The 17,981-nt window shown below is 49.7% G+C and overlaps 1 protein-coding gene across 6 annotated transcripts in view; it reads right to left on the minus strand.

Moving 5' to 3' along the window:
- ARID4A (AT-rich interaction domain 4A) overlaps positions 1 to 17,981 on the minus strand; it is a 145,352-nt gene that overhangs the window by 52,272 nt on the left and 75,099 nt on the right. For all 6 annotated transcript variants that reach the window (XM_073585683.1, XM_073585690.1, XM_073585695.1 and 3 more), the window contains exons 13-14: positions 16,432 to 16,526; positions 16,240 to 16,337 (exon numbers count right to left, since the gene is read on the minus strand). In XM_073585683.1, the coding sequence (XP_073441784.1) occupies positions 16,240 to 16,337; positions 16,432 to 16,526 (193 nt within the window). The remainder of the gene's footprint in view (positions 1 to 16,239; positions 16,338 to 16,431; positions 16,527 to 17,981) is intronic.

Here is a 17,981-nt window from a genome sequence, read left to right on the forward strand (position 1 = left end):
GGGTGCTGTTCCAGGGTCCTGTAAACGTTTTGATCTAATCTAGTGATGACCCATCTAAATCCAGAGTCCGGAAGAGAGGGGTAAAAACAGAGCGAGAGTCAATGTACAGAGACATGTGAATTACATGACCACTGGCGAGATGCTGGCTTGGAAGAACAGTGACACATTCTTATGGGGAAGGTTAGAAAGCAGGGGACAACCTTTATTAATGTGCACTGGGAGGTGAAGAAAATAAGATATAAAATTGGAAATCTACCCTCCTCCTCAATGAAAGCTGCTGCTTCATGTTCAGTGCTGCAACGGTCGATAGGGAGTGAAACGCAACATGAAGCAAGAGTGGTGCCGGCCTGGGAGACCCATTAATAAGGGGCAGTCCAGTAGTGTACAAAACTTTTTTTTTTTTTTTAAACCAGAAATATTTATTAACAATTTGTGCCAAGCATTACATCGTATTGACATTGATTTCTTAATGAATAACACAATATTATATGGAATGGGGAAGGGAGGGAAAAAGGGGGAAAAGTGGCGACATTACATTTACAATCCAGTCACATTCTCCAAGTGCGAATCCACATATTTACTTAACTACAGTATTTAAACAGAAGGATAACCAATTATTCCATTTTTTATGAAATTGAGACATATTGTTAGATGCAGCAATTGTTTTTCCCGATAAACAATTTTCGTTAATCAGCGAGACTACTTCGGACAATAAGGGGCATTTGGGGCTTTTCCAATAGCTAGCAATTTTAATTCTTGTCGCCACAATAATATGTACAATTACTGTGCGGCACTCATAGGGAAACGAGTCTAGATCAAATGGCTAGTAGCGCCTGCTGTGCGGTAAGAGACACTGATATACCACAAATTTGAAGTATCAAATGGTTTATAGCTTCCCACAGACTCCTAGCATTACCGCAACTCCACCATATATGTAACATATCTGCGCCAGGGTTTCCACATCTCCAGCACTTGTCTGGGGAACTGCGGAACATCCCGGACAGTTTATAAGGAGTAAAATACCACCTATATAATAATTTCCTTGCATTCTCTAAGTGGTTAGTGCATTTAGATTGGCTTCCAATAATTAAAAAGGATGCCCTCCACTGATCCGATGTAAATGTGCAATTAAGGTCTTTTTCCCACTTTTGTAAGTATGAAGCTAGTGAGGGGAGGGCATTCTCCAACATACAATCATAGCCTATGAATAACGCCCTAATTTGTGATGTGGGGTTTAATAGCATAGAGTATAGTTTAGATGGTGGAACATATACCTGCTCCTTCCTTTCAGTCAGAAAATAGTGATTTTTGTGTATTCACCGTAAAATCCTTTTCTCCGAGCCATTCACTGGGGTACACAAACAGTGGGTGTTATGCTGCTTGCCACTAGGAGGACACTAAGTAAACCAGAAAAAAAGTTAGCTCCTCCCCTGCAGTATACACCCTCTCACTGGATGAGATTTCTCCAGCTCGGTGAAAAAAGCAGTAGGAGCTTAAACAGTCAACAATAACCATAACTATGTCACAACCTAAGAATGCTACAATGAGCCATTGGGCTAAACAGGGTGGGTGCTGTGTCCCACAATGAATGGCTTGGAGAAAAGGATTTAACGGTGAGTAAACAAAAATCCCTATTTCTCCTGCGCCTCATTGGGGGACACAGACAGTGGGACGTCCTAAAGCAGTCCCTGGGTGGGGAGCATACATCTGCTAATACCCCATGTACCACTGACTTAACACTGTGGTACTGCCGATTGCAGGATGCGTCGGCCGAGAGCTGAATCCGCAGAGGCCTGAGAATGAATTTGGTAATGTTTTGTAAAAGTATGCAGACTGGACCAAGTCGCAGCCTTGCAGACCTGTTCTGCCGAGGCCTGGTGCCGAATGGCCCAAGAGGCGCCCACTGACCAGGTAGAGTGCGCCTTAATCCCCGCTGGGACAGGCGCATTCCTGACACGGTAGGATTCCTGAATCGCCAAGCGAATCCACCTGGCTAGTGTTGCTTTTGAAGCGGCTAGACCCTTCCTATGCCCCTCAGGAAATATGAACAGGGCATCTGACTTGCGGAAGAGAGCAGTCCGCGAGATGTACTGTCTCAGCGCCCTAACCACATCCAGAGTGTGGAGGGCCTTTTCAATGCGATGGACTGGTGCCGGACAAAAGGAAGGCAAAACAAATTTCCTCGTTGAGATGGAAAGAGGATACGACCTTGGGCAGGAAGGACGGGGACATCCTGAGAACTACCTTGTCCTGATGAAAATTCAGGAACGGAGAATGACAGGACAGGGCTGCCAATTCCGAAACTCGTCTGACGTAATTGCCACTAGAAAGACCACCTTCCAAGAGGATGGTCAGTGACACGTCCTGCAGCAGCTCGAAAGGAGCCTGCTGTAAGGCCCCGAGAACCAGGTTAAGGTCTCATGATTCCAACGGCCTTCTATAAGGAGGCGCCACATGGGAAACTCCATGAATGAAAGTCTTGACCTGAAGTTTGGTGGCTATTTTGCATTGGAAAAGCACTGACAAGGCCGAAATTTGGCCCTTGAGCGAGCTAAGCGCGAGGCCTGATTTTAATCCGGATTGAAGGAATTCCAATATGGCCGGAATGGAAAACACCAAAGGGGATCGACCAAGATCCTTGCACCACGAAAAGAAGGTTTTCCAGGTGCGGTGATAGATGCGTATGGACACAGGCTTCCTAGCACTTATGGTGGAAATCACGTCGTGAGAGAACCCAGCCTGTGCTTAAATCCAGGATTCAACGCCAACGCCGTCAAAGACAGGGGCCCAGAGTTCTGGTGGTAAATCGGGCTCTGTGAGAGTAGATTAATGCCATCTGGAAGTCACCAGGGGACGTCCGCGGCTAGTTGCATTAGTTCTGCATACCATGCTTGGCGCGGCCAATCTGGTGCGACTAGGATCACTGGTACTCCCTCCGCTCTGATCTTCTTGATGACCCTCGGAAGCAAGGGAAGAGGGGGAAAGATGTACGGGAGCTGGAACTGGTGCCATGGTAGAACTAGGGCGTCTGCTCCGATGGAGCATGGATCGCGCAATGAACAGAGGAACCTTGTTGTTTAGTCTTGAGGCCATGACATCCACATCTGGAGTCCCCCAACGATGACAAATCTGCTGAAAGACTTCTGGATGAAGAGACCACTCTCCCGAAGCAATGTCTTGGCGACTGAGAAAATCTGCCGCCCAATTTTCTACACCCGGGATGTGGATTGCTGAGATGGGCGAATGGTTGGTCTCGGCCCAATGGAGGATGTGACTCACTTCGTGCATGGCCATCCTGCTTCGGGCACCTCCCTGGCGGTTGAAATACGCTACAGCCGTGGTGTTGTCGGATTGGATCCTGATGGGGTGACCTGCGAGATGGTGGAAACTCCGTAGAGCTAATCTGTTCGCTCGTATCTCCAAAATGTTGATGGGGAGACGTGACTCTCGGGTTGACCAACGACCCTGTGCCGTGTGGTGACGAAAGACCGCACCCCAGCCGAGAAGACTTGCGTCGGTGGTTACTACCAACCATCTTACTGAGAAAAGACCTCCCTTGATTCAGGGAGTACCTCAGTGTCCATCACCTGAGGGCTTGCCTGACCCGCAGGAACAGAAGCATCCGACGGTCCAGGGAGAACGGGTTCTTGTCCCAGGTTAACAGCAACGCATGTTGTAAGGGACGGAGATGGAACTGTGCAAATGGAACTGCTTCCATCGCAGCCACCATCTTTACGAGAACTCTCATGCTGAAACGAATGGAGTGAGAAACTGGTCGGGAAAGAGTCCGCGCTGCCTGTTGTAAGGCTTGGGTCTTTTCTGGAGGGAGAATGACCAACCCGCGAGAAGTGTCCAAGATCATTCCTAAAAAGGAAATCTGCTGAGCCGGTTTTGGTAAAGACTTTTTGAAGTTTATCTTCCACCCCAGGCGAGAAAGTGTATTTACTGTTATATCCACGGATTCCTCGCAGGCTGGAAGGGACGGACCCTTGATGAGCAGGTCGTCCAGATACGGTAACACCACTACTCCCCGAGAGTGGAGAATGGCCATGACAGCCGCCATGACCTTGGTAAAGACCCTGGGGGCGGTGGCGAGTCCGAAGGGCAAGGCAACGAACTGGAAGAGTTCCTCGTGAATTGCAAAACGCAGGAACTGCTGGTGGGATGGGCAGATCGGAATGTGAAGGTAAACGTCCTTGATATCGATGGATGTTAGGAACTCTCCATTTCCCATGGAAGCGACAACTGATCGGAGAGATTCCATTCGGAATCGCCGTAGCCTTGACAAACTGATTTAACAGTTTGAGATCCAGCATGGGTCGCATTGTCCCATCCTTCTTTGGAACCACAAAAAGGTTTGAATAAATTCCTCTGAACTTTTCGTGATGAGGGACCGGAATGATGACTCCGTCCCTTACCAGAGCCTGAAAAGCCCGAAGGAAGGCTCTTGTCTTTCTTGGTTGGAGAAGGGAAAAACCGAGTTGGAGGGGGAGGGGAAAACTCTATCTTGTATCCGGAGGACACCAGCTCCCTGACCCACTTGACGTGGACGACTGAGAGCCAGGTGTGGCTGAAGGAAAGTAGGCGACCGCCTACTTTGTTGGTGCCCGCCGGATACCGCAACAAGTCATTGGGTAGATCTATGAGATCTGGCTCCCCTAGATCCAGAAGCCCTAGGCCTGGGTTTCCAAGAGCGGTAAGGTCTGTATGAGACCTGGGAGCCTCTGTCTCCGCGCGGGGACCGACTTGATCCGGAAGAGAAGGTAGTGGAGGACCAACCGGAATTGTTGTAAAAAGGTCGAAAACGCGTCGGCTGTTGGCTCCAAAACAGCCGAACAGCCTTTTGTTGAGGAAGGAATTTACTCTTTCCCCCGGTACTATCAGAAATGAGCTGGTCCAGTTTCTCTCCAAAAAGACGACCCGTTTGAAAAGGGAGAGAAGTCAATGATCTTTTAGATGTGGCATCCGCCTGCCAGTCGCGGAGCCATAGGGCTCTTCTAATGGAGATCGAATTAGCGGCAGTTTGAGCAGCACAATTGGCGGCATCTAAAGAAGCGTCCACTACAAAGTCCGCTGCGTGAACTATTTGCCTGGCGACCCTGGTTGCCTCCAGAGAAAGATTGGTACCCTGGAAGGCAGTAATTAAGACTTCTGCCCAAGCGGCCATTGCCTTAGTGACCCAAGTCGCCGCGAAGGATGGAAAAAGCGCCGCTCCTGAAGCTTCAAAAACTGAGCGGGCAAGGTAGTCAATTTGACGATCGGAGCGGTTTCTGACTGAGGAGCCCTCAGAGACGGACAGGAGCGATTTAGAAACAAGACTCGATACAGGAAGGTCCACCGAAGGGGAATGTAACCAGTCCTTCATTAGGTCTGGATCAAAAGGGTATTTAGCCTGAGTAGACTTTTGCCCTGTGAACTACTTATGCGGACGATCCCTATGTTTCTCGACAATGTCCTTAAACTTCGGATGGCTGGCAATTAACCTGCGTACATGTTTGGTCCTCTTAAATGAGATAGCGTGTGCTGGAGCCGGAATATTTTCCTCATCCAACTCCAGAATCCTGTTGACTGATTCTATAAGAGAATCAAGCGACTCTTGGTCAGTTGGAGGATTCTGAGGGGCTGATGTGTCAGATTCGAATTCAGAGTACTGCTCGCTGCGAACAATAGGAGAGGGAGAGACAGAACTTGCCGGTGCTGAAGCGCAAGCGTGACTAGGGGACGCGTTAAGGGTCCGCTTTCTAGCCTGATCATCCCTTGCGTACGGCCCCTGCTGGTGGACGGTTCCCCGCCGTCGCCAGAGCCCTGCTCGGATGGTAAAGATGCTTTCTGACTTAAAGAGGCTTCCTGGAGAGAGTTTATGGCCTGGGTCAGTGACTCCACCGACCGTGACAGGGACGCAACCCACTCAGGGGGACTAAACGCAGAAAGCCCCGCAGCAGCAGCGGCGAGGGGCGTTTGAGCGCAGGCCGGATCGCAGTCCGTGCATAACGGATTAGTCTGGGCACTGGACAAGGCAGTCTTGCAAGTGGTACACACGGTAAAAAATGCAGTGTGCTTCTTAGCAGCCCGTTTAGCCTCCTTAGATTGAGACATAGCGCTCCTGAAAGGGTTAACGGCAAATTCTGGTCTGCAGCTGCAGGGAATGTGCCGGGGTTAAGCTTTGTTCTGAGGGCAGATGCAGCTTACTCCAGTCCTGTGCTATGTCCCCGGGAGGAACAGCGGTGGCCCTGTGGTGTCACCCGGTATCCGGCAGAGTGCGCGCCTCACAGCCTATTTCCAGAGCAGGCTGAGGTAAAAGTCGTGGCCCTCAAGACTAGGACTGCGCCTCTCGTAAGAGACGAGAGGCGCCAAGGAGGGAGGGGGCGGCGGCGTTAGCAGCGCTATTCAAATTGCGGCCTAGTAGGCCAGAAAAGCTGGGGACCAAATTTTTGGCCTACCTGCAGTAAGCGCCGAAAGCGGGGGCGCGATGAGACAAAGTCAGCGCCTCTCCAGGGGACCAGGACCCGACCCCGTACCACTACTCCAGTGCTCAGACCTGCCGTTGCTGTCCGGGCCATCCATGCAGGTCTTCTCATCCTCCTGGGCTGATGTAGCAGAGCTGGAGGAGTTCTTAAAGGGGTATGCTCAATCGATCCACCCTATAGGTAGGGGGACGGAGAGCTATGGGGCTGATTCAGGGCATTCGGGAGCGCTGTAGGTAAGGTCCTCCGCCGGTCTCCATGCTGCGCTTGCCCTCATATCCACCGTAAGGAATCATCGTCAGAGGAATCAGTCCCGTTCGTCGCAGGAAAGTGAACAGGGAGGTATACTCCGCGTGCTTGCCTGTTGTTGGTTCGGGGGAGAGCGGGCCGTAGAAAGGAACCGTCGCCCCCTTCACTCCGTTAATTAAAAAAATTTTTTTTTACAGAAAATTAAAAAAAATAAAATAAAAACGGTGGGGTCTGAAACCAGACCCAAGTGCCTCCTACAGACACTAAGCATGAACTGGAGATATCTCATCCACCGAGAGGGTGTATACTGCAGGGGAGGAGTTACCTTTTTTTCTGGTTTACTTAGTGTCCTCCTAGTGGCAAGCAGCACAACACCCACTGTCTCTTGTGTCCCCCAATGAGGTGTAGGAGAAAAGGAGATTTTTGTGTACTCATTGTAAAATCTCTTTCTCTTAGCCTCTAATTGGGGGACACAGAACCATGGGTGTTATGCTGCTGTCCACTAGGAGGCGACACTATGCATAATCTGAAAAAGATTAACTTTGGCTCCTCCTCTGCAGTATACACCCTTGGACGGCGTCAGCCTTCTCCAGTTTTGTGCAAAAGCATTAGGAGGAACATAACAGAAAAAAAGCAACATAACCATGCCTGTAAGAAGGCTACTATGTACGAGCTCAAAGAACAATATGAGAACTCAACCGTAACAACGGCCCGTAAGGGCAACAGGGTGCGAGCTGTGTCTCCCAATTAGAGGCTAAGAGAAAGAGAATTTACGGTGAGTACACAAAAATCTCCTTTACTCTGTCGCCTCATTGGGGGACACAGAACCATGGGACGTCCCAAAGCAGTCACTGGGTGGGAAGAAATGGACGAATATTGTGCTAGCAGGACCCTAAACTTGGGGCACTGCCGTCTGCAGAACCCGTCTACTCAGGCTCGCGTCCGCTGAGGACTGGGTATGAACACTGTAGTGTTTTGTAAACGTGTGTAGGCTAGTCCAAGTGGCCAACTTGCACACTTGTTGTGCCGAAGCCTGGTGCCGAATGGCCCAGGAGGCCCCTACTGCCCGTGTAGAGTGTGCTGTGATACCGGCCGGAAGAGGAGAATTGTTAAGGCAGTAGGCCTCATGTATGGTGGACTTGATCCACATGGCAAGGGTAGCCTTGGAAGCCGGCAGGCCCTTGCGACCGCATTCCGGGAGAATGAAGAGGGAATCAGACTTCTGAAAGGGTGCAGTCCTGGACACGTAAATCCGCAATGCTCTGACGAGGTCAAGCGTATGCAGAGCCTTCTCCACTCTATGAACCGGACAAAGGGATGGCAGTGAGATTTCCTCATTCAGGTGGAAGGTGGACACAACCTTAGGAAGGAAGGATGGTACAGTACGGAGAACCACCTTGTCCTGAAAAGCTAGGAAAGGCCGTCTGCAGGAAAGTGCTGATAATTCAGACACTCTGCGTAGCGAGGTGATTACCACTAGAAAAACCACTTTCTGTGACAAAAAGCAGAATGGAACTTCTTTAAGGGGTTCGAAGGGTGGTGCCTGCAATGCTGTCAGGACCAGGTTGAGGTCCCACGTTTCCAGTGGACGTCTGTAGGGGGGAACCAATCGGGAAACTCCCTGGAGAAAAGTCCTTACTTGCGGTTTGGTAGCAATGCGCCTTTGAAAAAGGACTGAAAGTGCTGACACCTGACTCTTGAGCGAGCCTAGGGATAACTTGGCGTCTAAGCCCAATTGAAGGAAACCTAGTACCTTCGGGAGGGAATAAGGGAGTGGGACTTGTCCATGAGATTCGCACCAGGAAAAGAAAGCTCTCCAGGTACGATAGTAAACCTTGGTGGAGGCTGGTTTCCTTGCCCTGATCATGGTCACAATGACATCCGGCGAGAACCCTGCCTGGGTTAGAATCCAGGTTTCACGGGCCATGCCGTCAAATTGAGAGCTCCTGAATTCTGATGGTAGAACGGACCTTGTGACAAAGTCGTGATGGTCGGGGAGACGCCAGGGTGCGTCTGCTGTAAGTTGTATGATGTCGGCATACCATGTACGTCTGGGCCAGTCCGGCGCGATCAGGATGGTTGGAACTCCCTCTTGTTTGATCTTCCTCACGACCCTGGAGATCAGGGTGAGGGGTGGAAAAATGTACAGGAGCTGGAACTGGGTCCAGTCCTGGACCAGGGCATCCGCTCCGAGCGACCGCGGGTCGTATGTCCTGGCCATGAAATTGGAGACCTTGGCGTTTAGATGGGATGCCATAAGGTCCACATCCGGGGTTCCCCAGCGCTGACAGATCTGGTAAAAAAATCTTGGGGTGGAGAGACCATTCTCCAGAGTCCATTCCTTGCCTGCTGAGGAAGTCGGCTTCCCAGTTTTCCACACCCGGAATGAGTACCGCAGAGAGTACCGACCTCATGTCTTCCGCCCAGTGGAGGATATGTGCCACTTCTCTCATCGCCTGGGCGCTGCGGGTCCCGCCTTGGTGATTCACATATGCCACCGGCGTGGCATTGTCCGACTGTATCCGTATGTGAGAGGCTGCCAGCAAGTGACGAAAGGATCTCAGTGCCAGGAAGATGGCCTGGATTTCCAGGATATTGATGGGCAAGGTCGCTTCCATTGGTGACCACTTGCCTTGTGCCCTGTGATGTAGGTACACCGCACCCCAACCTGCTAGACTTGCATCGGTGGTCAGGACCTTCCATTGACCTGAGAGAAAGGGTTTTCCTCTTGCAAGCGAAGTTGGCTTGAGCCACCAATGTAGGGACCTCCTGGTTGACGATGTCAACCGGAACTCCCTGTCGAGGGAGAAGGGGTTCCTGTCCCAAGATCTGAGGATGGCTAGTTGAAGAGGCCGGAGGTGAAACTGGGCAAATGGTACTGCCTCTACTGCTGCTGCCATCCTGCCGAGGACTCTCATGGCAAACTGGAGAGATCGTGGGGGATTGCGGAGGAGTGTGCGAACTCCCAGATGGAGGGCCAGTGTCTTGTCCTTGGGAAGGAGCACCAGACCCCTGGAGGTGTCGAATAACATTCCCAGGAAGGTTAGAGTCTGACTCGGGGTAGTCGATGATTTTTGTAGGTTGACTAACCATCCCAGACGACTCAGTGTGTCTACTGTGATTGAGACACTGACCTCGCAGTCCTTGAAGGTGGAAGACTTGATGAGAAGGTCGTCCAGGTACGGAACGACCAGAATGCCTCTGGAGTGTAGAACGTCAATGGTGGCTGCCATGACCTTGGTAAACGTTCTTGGAGCCGTGGCGAGTCCGAACGGGAGAGCGACAAACTGGTAGTGGTTTTGGTTGATCGCGAACCTGAGAAACCTTTGATGGGCGGGAGCAATTGGTATGTGCAGATGTGCGTCTTATATGTCTATGGAGGCAAGGTATTCTCCCTGCTCCATGGATGTTATGATGGACCGGAGGGACTCCATGCGGAAATGACGGACACGTACATATATTTGTTGAGCTGTTTTAGGTCTAGTATGGGCCGGATGCTGCCTCCTTCTTTCGTTCACGGGAACTGGCACTACGACTCCTGCTTGAAGGAGAGAGACCGCTTGGTGGAAGGCATGAGCCTTGTCTGGTGGTGTTGGTGGAACAGAGAGGAAGAACCGGTTCGGTGGAGTGGATGTGAACTCTATCTTGTATCCGGAAGACACTATTTCCCTGACCCACCTGTCTTCTGTAATAGGCAGCCAGACTTGCTGAAATAGAAGTCGCCCGCCTACTGGTGGGAAGTCTTCCGGAGTTCGTGACTCATGATGAAGCGAAGTTCTGAGGTTTTCTTCCCTTGGGTTTCGTTTGGCCTGCTTTCGACTGCCAAGTCCTGTCCGGTCTCTGCGCCATCCGTGGGTTGACCCTGCATGGAGCGGTTACGATTTTGCGCTGGGCGCGAGACGGACCAGCCCGAAGAGTTCCGAAAGGATTGAAATCGTGTTTGGTTTCTCCGTTTAAACGTGCGTTTAGGTTTCAGTTGAGGGAGAGAGGTACTCTTACCCCCAATGGCATTGGATATCATTGTGTCCAACTTTTCGCCGAAAAGCCTTCCACTAAGGTACGGAAGATGCGTGAGGGACTTCTTTGAAGCCGCATCCGCTTTCCATTCCCGCAGCCAGAGGATACGCTGAATCGTAATGGCGTTTGCCGCTATCCCCGCTAGACCTCTTGCTGAGTCTAGGGCTGCATGAAGCATGTCGTCTGCTACCACTGCTATTTGAACCGCTTGGTCCGAGAGCCCGGTATTTGAAGCTTGAAGACCCTCCTGCAGTTTTTTTGGGCCAAGCCAGGATGGCCTTGGCCGCCCATCTGGAAGCGAACGCAGGGGCCATGGTGGCCCCTGCAGCTTCGAAAATGGAACGAGCCATGCGTTCTACTTGTCGGTCTGCTGCGTCCCTGAGGGTTGAGCTATCTGGCAGTGAGAGTAGGGTCTGTGCTGCTAGTCTAGATACCGGGGGGTCCACTTCGGGTGGATCTGTCCACTTCTTGGTCTGCTTCTGTGAGAAGGGGTACTTCGCTTCCAAATATTTGCGATTGGCAAATTTTTTCTCAGGCTGTGAAAACTGCTTAGTAAGTATAGTTTGAAACTCATGGTGATTAAGGAAGACCTTAGGTGGTTTCAGAACACTTTTGAAGCAAAATCTTATGTTCTGCGGCTTCCGGGGCTGGCTCTGAAATTTCCAGCACCCGATAGATGGCAGAGATTATGTCCTCAACTAGCGCTGTATTGCTAGGGGGACAAGGTACCACAGACCTCTCCGTTTCGTTGTCTGAGTCGGAGTCACAGATGCCTTCCGAATCCTGCGTATCGCTAAGGCGTTCCCTGGTGGGCGACCTGGGGCAGGGGTCTTCTGTGGTCGGGGATCGCTGTGGTGAACTGCATTGTCTGTCTCTGATAGGGGACTGTCTAGGTGACCTGGAATGACGGTGTCTCTCCCCGGCAGGGGATGACCGTGTGCTATAGGACAACGCAGGAAACCGCGACCTGTGGGTCCGCTTACGTCTGTGTCGGAAACAGCATGTTCCTGAGACAAGCTGACCTTTTGCTGGGTAACGTTCATAGCCGAGACATGACTCTGCAGAGCTTGCAGCAATGTAGCGGTTAGGTTATCTATGGACTGTGTCATAGACTGCGACATCTGAGTAGCCCATTCCGGCGTGGTATCTGACACCGAAGCATTGGTAGGGACTCCCTGGGGTTATGACCCAGAGTTCTGGATGCAATCCCGGCAGTGCAGATACGTGCTGCCACTGGGGAGAGTGGTTTTGCAGGCTGTGCAGAATGCATAAAAACAGTCCTGCCTGGTTCTCTTTCTTGAGCCCGGCATAGTGCACAGAGGCTGGCTATCAGGGACCCTACAGGGGTGGCTACGTAGAGGAAACCCACAGAGAGCCTTATAGATAATATAGATTCACAGCTTGAGTAAAGGAAACCCAGCTGTGATCTTACCCCACCAGTGTGCCCCTAGGTCCAGCGCCGACAAATCACAGTTCTGTGCCCCCCGGAGACTGCTGTGGCTCTCTTCCCTGCTGAAGGCGTCCGTTGTCAGGTATGGCCTGCAGCCAGAAAAATGGCCACTGGGACGCTGAGGAGAAGAAGGGGTCGGAGAGCTGAAAAGGGCGCGCAGGACTGTGTAAAAACGCGCCCTTTCTGCCTCGATCCGCCCCTTCTATGACACTATAGAGTGTCATATTAGTCATCCGGGGGGGCGGGCCGGGGAAAAGGCGGCGGCTTCAGCTAGGCCGAGGTCTCAATTAGAGACCTGATGCCCGGGAGGGCTCCAGGGCGGCGCGGTAGTCCGGGAGGGGGTCGGATCTGCACCAGACCCCCCCGGAATGGGCGACTGGCTAGCGGTGGGGTCAGCAGGGGTAGCGGTGCCTGTATGGGGGGGTCCCCCTGAAGTGCTATGGAGCCGCCGCTGCTGCAGAGACGGGCGCAGAGAGCCCTGTCTCTGATGTGCCATGTCTGCCTGCACCTTCCCCCGGCCCCAGCGGGATCCTACAACTGGTCTGGGGTCCCTGGATGCTGCAGAATGCTGCCTGTTCTCCGACCCTACCTGAGGCGTCTCAACCTAATGCCCCCTGAGGGGGATTAGGGAGGGTGCGTCTGTCACCGTCAGGGGGTCTTCATCCTTGCCTCGACCTCAACCCAGACCCCAAAGGGGTTGGGGAAGGAGGGGGCGTCTCAACTTCGGACCAGTACCCGAGGGACTGGGGCAGGAGCGACATGGGGAACCGCCATCTCAACTTCAACTGGGCACCCCTCAGAAAGGGAGCCAAGGAAGGAGCCATGCCGGGAGTCACGCTGGAGACCCACTTTTCTTCATCTGTATTCCGGAAGAAAAAAACGGAAAAAAACCCTTAGGTGTGCCTCCTTGCGACACTAAGCAAAAACTGGAGAAGGCTGACGCCGTCCAAGGGTGTATACTGCAGAGGAGGAGCCAAAGTTAATCTTTTTCAGATTATGCATAGTGTCGCCTCCTAGTGGACAGCAGCATAACACCCATGGTTCTGTGTGCCCCAATGAGACGACAGTAAACTATTAATTAGATCCACATTTGGTTGTGGGGTCAGATTATCATACTCGAGATTATAGAGAGAATAATAATATTTTGTGAAGGTATTCGAAAATTTCTTTAGGGTTGTAAATTTTATTCTTTTGGGAGTCTTGTATATGGGCTATTTTTTGCTTTGTTAATCTCGCTTTGATCTTATTGGCTAGTATTTTACTTGCCTTATTCCCTTGCCAAAAATATTTTGCTGTTTCTCCTCAAGTTATGCTCATATTTGTAGTTTCCCATATACCATGGGTGAAGGATTCTGTTTATGGGTGTCCTCCAGTGTTGCTATATTTTTGTTTAGCTCTTCTATTTGTCGCATTCTTAATTTTTGGTGTTGAGCTGCTATCTGTATTAGTTGCCCTCTTATATAGGCCTTGTGGGCGCACCACACTGTGGTCGGAGACACATCAGGGGTACTATTGATATAAAAATATTCTTGGAGGAGGTCATTTACTTGGGATTTGATGTTATCTGAGGATATTAGAAAGTTATTCTCCACGGGGAATAATTTACATTATTGTACATCTCTTTAATTTGGCAAGTTACTGGGGCATGGTCCGAACAGGTTGTTTCCAATTTTGGCTGACTGTATATTCTGCAGGAGCCATTTATCCACTACCATTAGATCTATTCTTGAATATATTTTATGTGGGTGGGAGTAATACGTATACTCCCACTCAGAAGTGTGAAGGACTCTCCACGCGTCACACAATTCTTCTGACATGAGACACTGGAATAACGCATGGGACTGGGTTTTTTTTTCTTCGAGCACCAGAATTTGTCTATACTAGGGATTGGAGCGATGTTAAAATCCCCACAAATTAGCAGGGATCCGTGTTTTATATTAGATAATTTAGTTATAAGCTCTTTAATGAGGGTGAGTTGACCTGAATTGGGTGCGTATATGGATGTGATTGTATACACTTTATTATTGATATTGCATATTAATATTACATATCTGACTTCTTCATCTAGAACGCTATCAATAAGTTGGAACGCTATAGTATCTTTTATTGCGATCGCTACACCTCTCTTTTTCGCCGCATATGACACATAGATATGGGGATAGTTTCTATGTTGTAATCTATGTGCATCTTCACGATTTAGATGTGTTTCTTGGATACATAATATGTCCGCCTTAAGTTTCTGGGCTTCCTTCCAAAGTAATGATCTTTTAAAGGGGCTATTTAGACCTATTGCATTGATGCTTGAAATCTGAAATACCATCGGTTACAGAAGTAAAGGTATCAATAAGTCACCAAATATGGGGTAACAATTGGGATAATGAAGGGGTTTAGGTTAACAACAACTATAACAAGTACAACGTCCGGTTCTATGTGAACCAACTGGATATTCGTTCATATACAGTATTGGGGGTGAGAATAGAGAAAAGAAAATATTATTCTCATGTCCCTTCAGCCTGCCAGCAAAACAAAAAATACTAGCAGTGGGGTGTCCCAGCAAAGGCAAACAGGGGCCACATATTGTCACAGTATACTAGCGTGGGGATTAGGTCCATTCTTTGCTCAGTGTTGGGGGTCTCTTCTTTAGCGGGGAGCTAGTGTCTTCATCCACTGACACCAGGGACCACTCCTGGAGCAGGGTCATGGCCTCTCTGGGGGACACAAGGACGTGAGTGACTCCGTTCTTCGTCACTATGAGCTTTACCGGATATCCCCACTTGTAGGTGATATTGTTGTCCCGTAGAATCTTGGTTGCAGATGAAAAGTCCCGCCTCCTGTTCAGGGTGGTTGCGGACAAATCTGTGAAAACCAAGATGCTCCAATATCTTTCTGGAAGATCCTGCTTTGCCGTCGCTGCCCTGGTCACCGCCTCTTTCAAGTGGTAGAAGCGCAGCCTGGCTATCACATCTTGTGGTGCGGAACTGGGAGCCGACTTTGGCTTAGGGATCCGATGCGCCCCGTCAATCAACATGTCCCTTTGATCCGCCGACGGCACTAGGGTTGTAAAAAAGCTCTGCCGCACACTGTTACTGCTCCTGCTGCTGCCATCTTGGATTTGACTGCCCGCTGCCTCAAAGACCTGGACCTTGCCTGGCGCCTGCTCGTTCCTCGCATCATTCTTACTGCGCTCTGATTTCCGGTGCCTCCGCCGCTCCTACCTCCTGAATTGGCCTCCTCCAGTAACCCTCCTGCGCTTTGGGCCGCTTATTTAGTGCTGGTGGCTGGGAAGCACGGACCGCACACGTCCGCTCACGCCCCCCGTGTACAAAACTTTTAAAGGTACTGTCCAGGCTTGGTATACAAGCCTGCAGTATATGCGACTGCCGACTTGTGGATCCTCACAGCTCGCAGTGTGCACCGGCAGGATTCTCCGATAATGATGTCGGGAGCGGTTGGTCATATGCACACTCAAGGCCACATTTTGAATAGACTTGTCTGGCCTTGTAATGAGTCAGGTTGCGCAAGTCCAGTCAACACATGACAACATGTATGCAAATTGCATACTTGCAGGGCACGCGCTCTCAGCGCCGGTGAATCTTGACAGTGTGCACACTGTTTGCTGTGAGGATTCACAAGTCCGCAATCACAGAGCGACTGCTGACTTGCAACCCAAGGCTGGACAACCTCTTTAACGATAGTTTTGCCACCCCTGCATCTTCTCTTCATCATTCATTGTTGAAAGTGTAATGGCAAAGTGGGGTGTTGCAGAAAGATGAAGGTCCTCCATTTGCTCCTTCACCCAAGGAATACCGACAGTGCCCTATATTCCTTGGGGTACATGTACTTGTACTAAGCACTAGCTTTCCACTCTGCCACCACCCTTTACAACAGCCAAGCAAAAGCTAGGAAAGAGAAACAACTACATGCCAAGAGTTCAGGATAAGAGGCATATATGTGGCCTTAATGGTTGTTGCCATGTGCTACAAAACAGAATAGTGTGTATAGTTGCGTCCTATCTTACAGAAAATCTCCCTTTAAGCCATTCACGGTACATTAACTCACTTTTTGTAGGCAGTCTTTACATTGTAGGATGCTGCTGAATTCAAAATAGGAATGCCAAGGTCCATATAAATCTGCTTCCATATGGCACCGCTTTCAATCTGGGGGGAAAAAGTAAATAAAATACCGTAGAGTTATACTCCACCAGTTTAGTAAAGAGAGCGAACATCCAGCTGGGGCTTAGCCTTTACTTACATTATCACAACCCCCCTGCTGATACACAAGTCGAAAGAGCTTGAAAAGGTTCAGATCCTTGTAACCCAATACTGGTGGCTTGTTGATCGACGTTCCTAGGAATTGGGGAGAGAGAAAAAAAAAAAAAAAGACAACCCGTAAGGGAGACAACTGGGACTGGACACATGGTAATCTACGAGTGATTTGTCAAATGAACCCAAGGTGCAGGACACAATCGAAAACTTTTCCATAAATCAGTATGTACGTACCAGGACTACATTGAAGGTCGCCTCCGAGGTATTGAGTACAAAAGTAGGTAACATCTGTGTGCCCAAAGAGGACCCGTCCGTTCTCCTGAAAGGACTGCTTTACTAAAAGACTGTTCTGAACTCTGCCAATCCTCCGTTATTCCTCCTGTATACGGTCTGTTACGTCGCCCTTGTCAATGGCGTGTGCCCCTAGACAGAAAGCCCATATGGGCAGGCCGATACCTGCTCGTAAACGAGGACCAATCAACTACATATGAGTCGATAGATGATCATTAAATGTCCTGTGCACCCATCAGACAAAACTGTATGGGGACAGGATGATCAGTTATGGGATCGTTCTGTCCCCCATACAGCACTGTTGTCAGCAGCACATCCCGATTACATGGGGTGATGTGCGGCCGACGATGATGATTTTATGGTTACGTTAGTAGATGTTGGCTCCCAGACCACAGCCGCTGCCTCTCAAGACTAGTAGACCAGACGTTATTACGTTGTATATTGTGCACAACATTGGGAGGGCTCCTAAACGGAAGAGATGCCAGTGATATTGCAGGTAGTAGAAGGCATACAATGATCCGATCCAGCTTCTTGGGCTACCAATGTGGCCAATAGACCAGGGTTCTGTCAATTTATTTGCTAAAATCTAAATTTTAAGTCATACATTTCCAGGAGGAATAAACTAAGGACGGGCACAAGACCGACCTCTAAAAATGTTATTTTATTGGGAACGGAAGGAATTCGTACAGATATCAGGAAAGTGAGCAGATCCTCTACCAGTATCTTTCTCCATCATTTTAAGGCTATAAAAGAGTAAAGTACTAATGTCAAGCAGAGGGTGCATGTCTGAAAATACGTGGAATAAGAGGGGGGAGAAAAAAAAATATTTGGAAAAACAAACTTTGAATCAACCTTTCTTGTAAAAGGAAACCGGTCAGAGATATATGCTGCCCAAACCACGGGCAGCATGAACCAGAGCCTGGCCACACAACTGCAGCTAGGTATATGATTCTCCGATCCGGCCGGAGATCATAGGGAGAAAAGAGACCAATCCAGCACCACCCCGGCGTGCTTCTCACAGTACTACTCTGTGAGATAGATTACAAATACAGTGGGTATGGAAAGTATTCAGACCCCTTTAAATTTTTCACTCTTTGTTTCATTGCAGACATTTGTTAAATTCAAAAAAGTTCATTTTTTTCTCATTAATGTACACGCTGCACCCCATCTTGATTGAAAACAAACAGAAATGTAGAAATTTGTGCAAATGTATTAAAAAAACTGAAATATCACATGGTCATAAGT

The sequence above is a fragment of the Dendrobates tinctorius genome, unplaced genomic scaffold, assembly GCF_039654945.1.
Source record: "Dendrobates tinctorius isolate UK_male_01 unplaced genomic scaffold, ASM3965494v1 ptg000010l, whole genome shotgun sequence".
Lineage (NCBI taxonomy): Eukaryota > Metazoa > Chordata > Amphibia > Anura > Dendrobatidae > Dendrobates > Dendrobates tinctorius.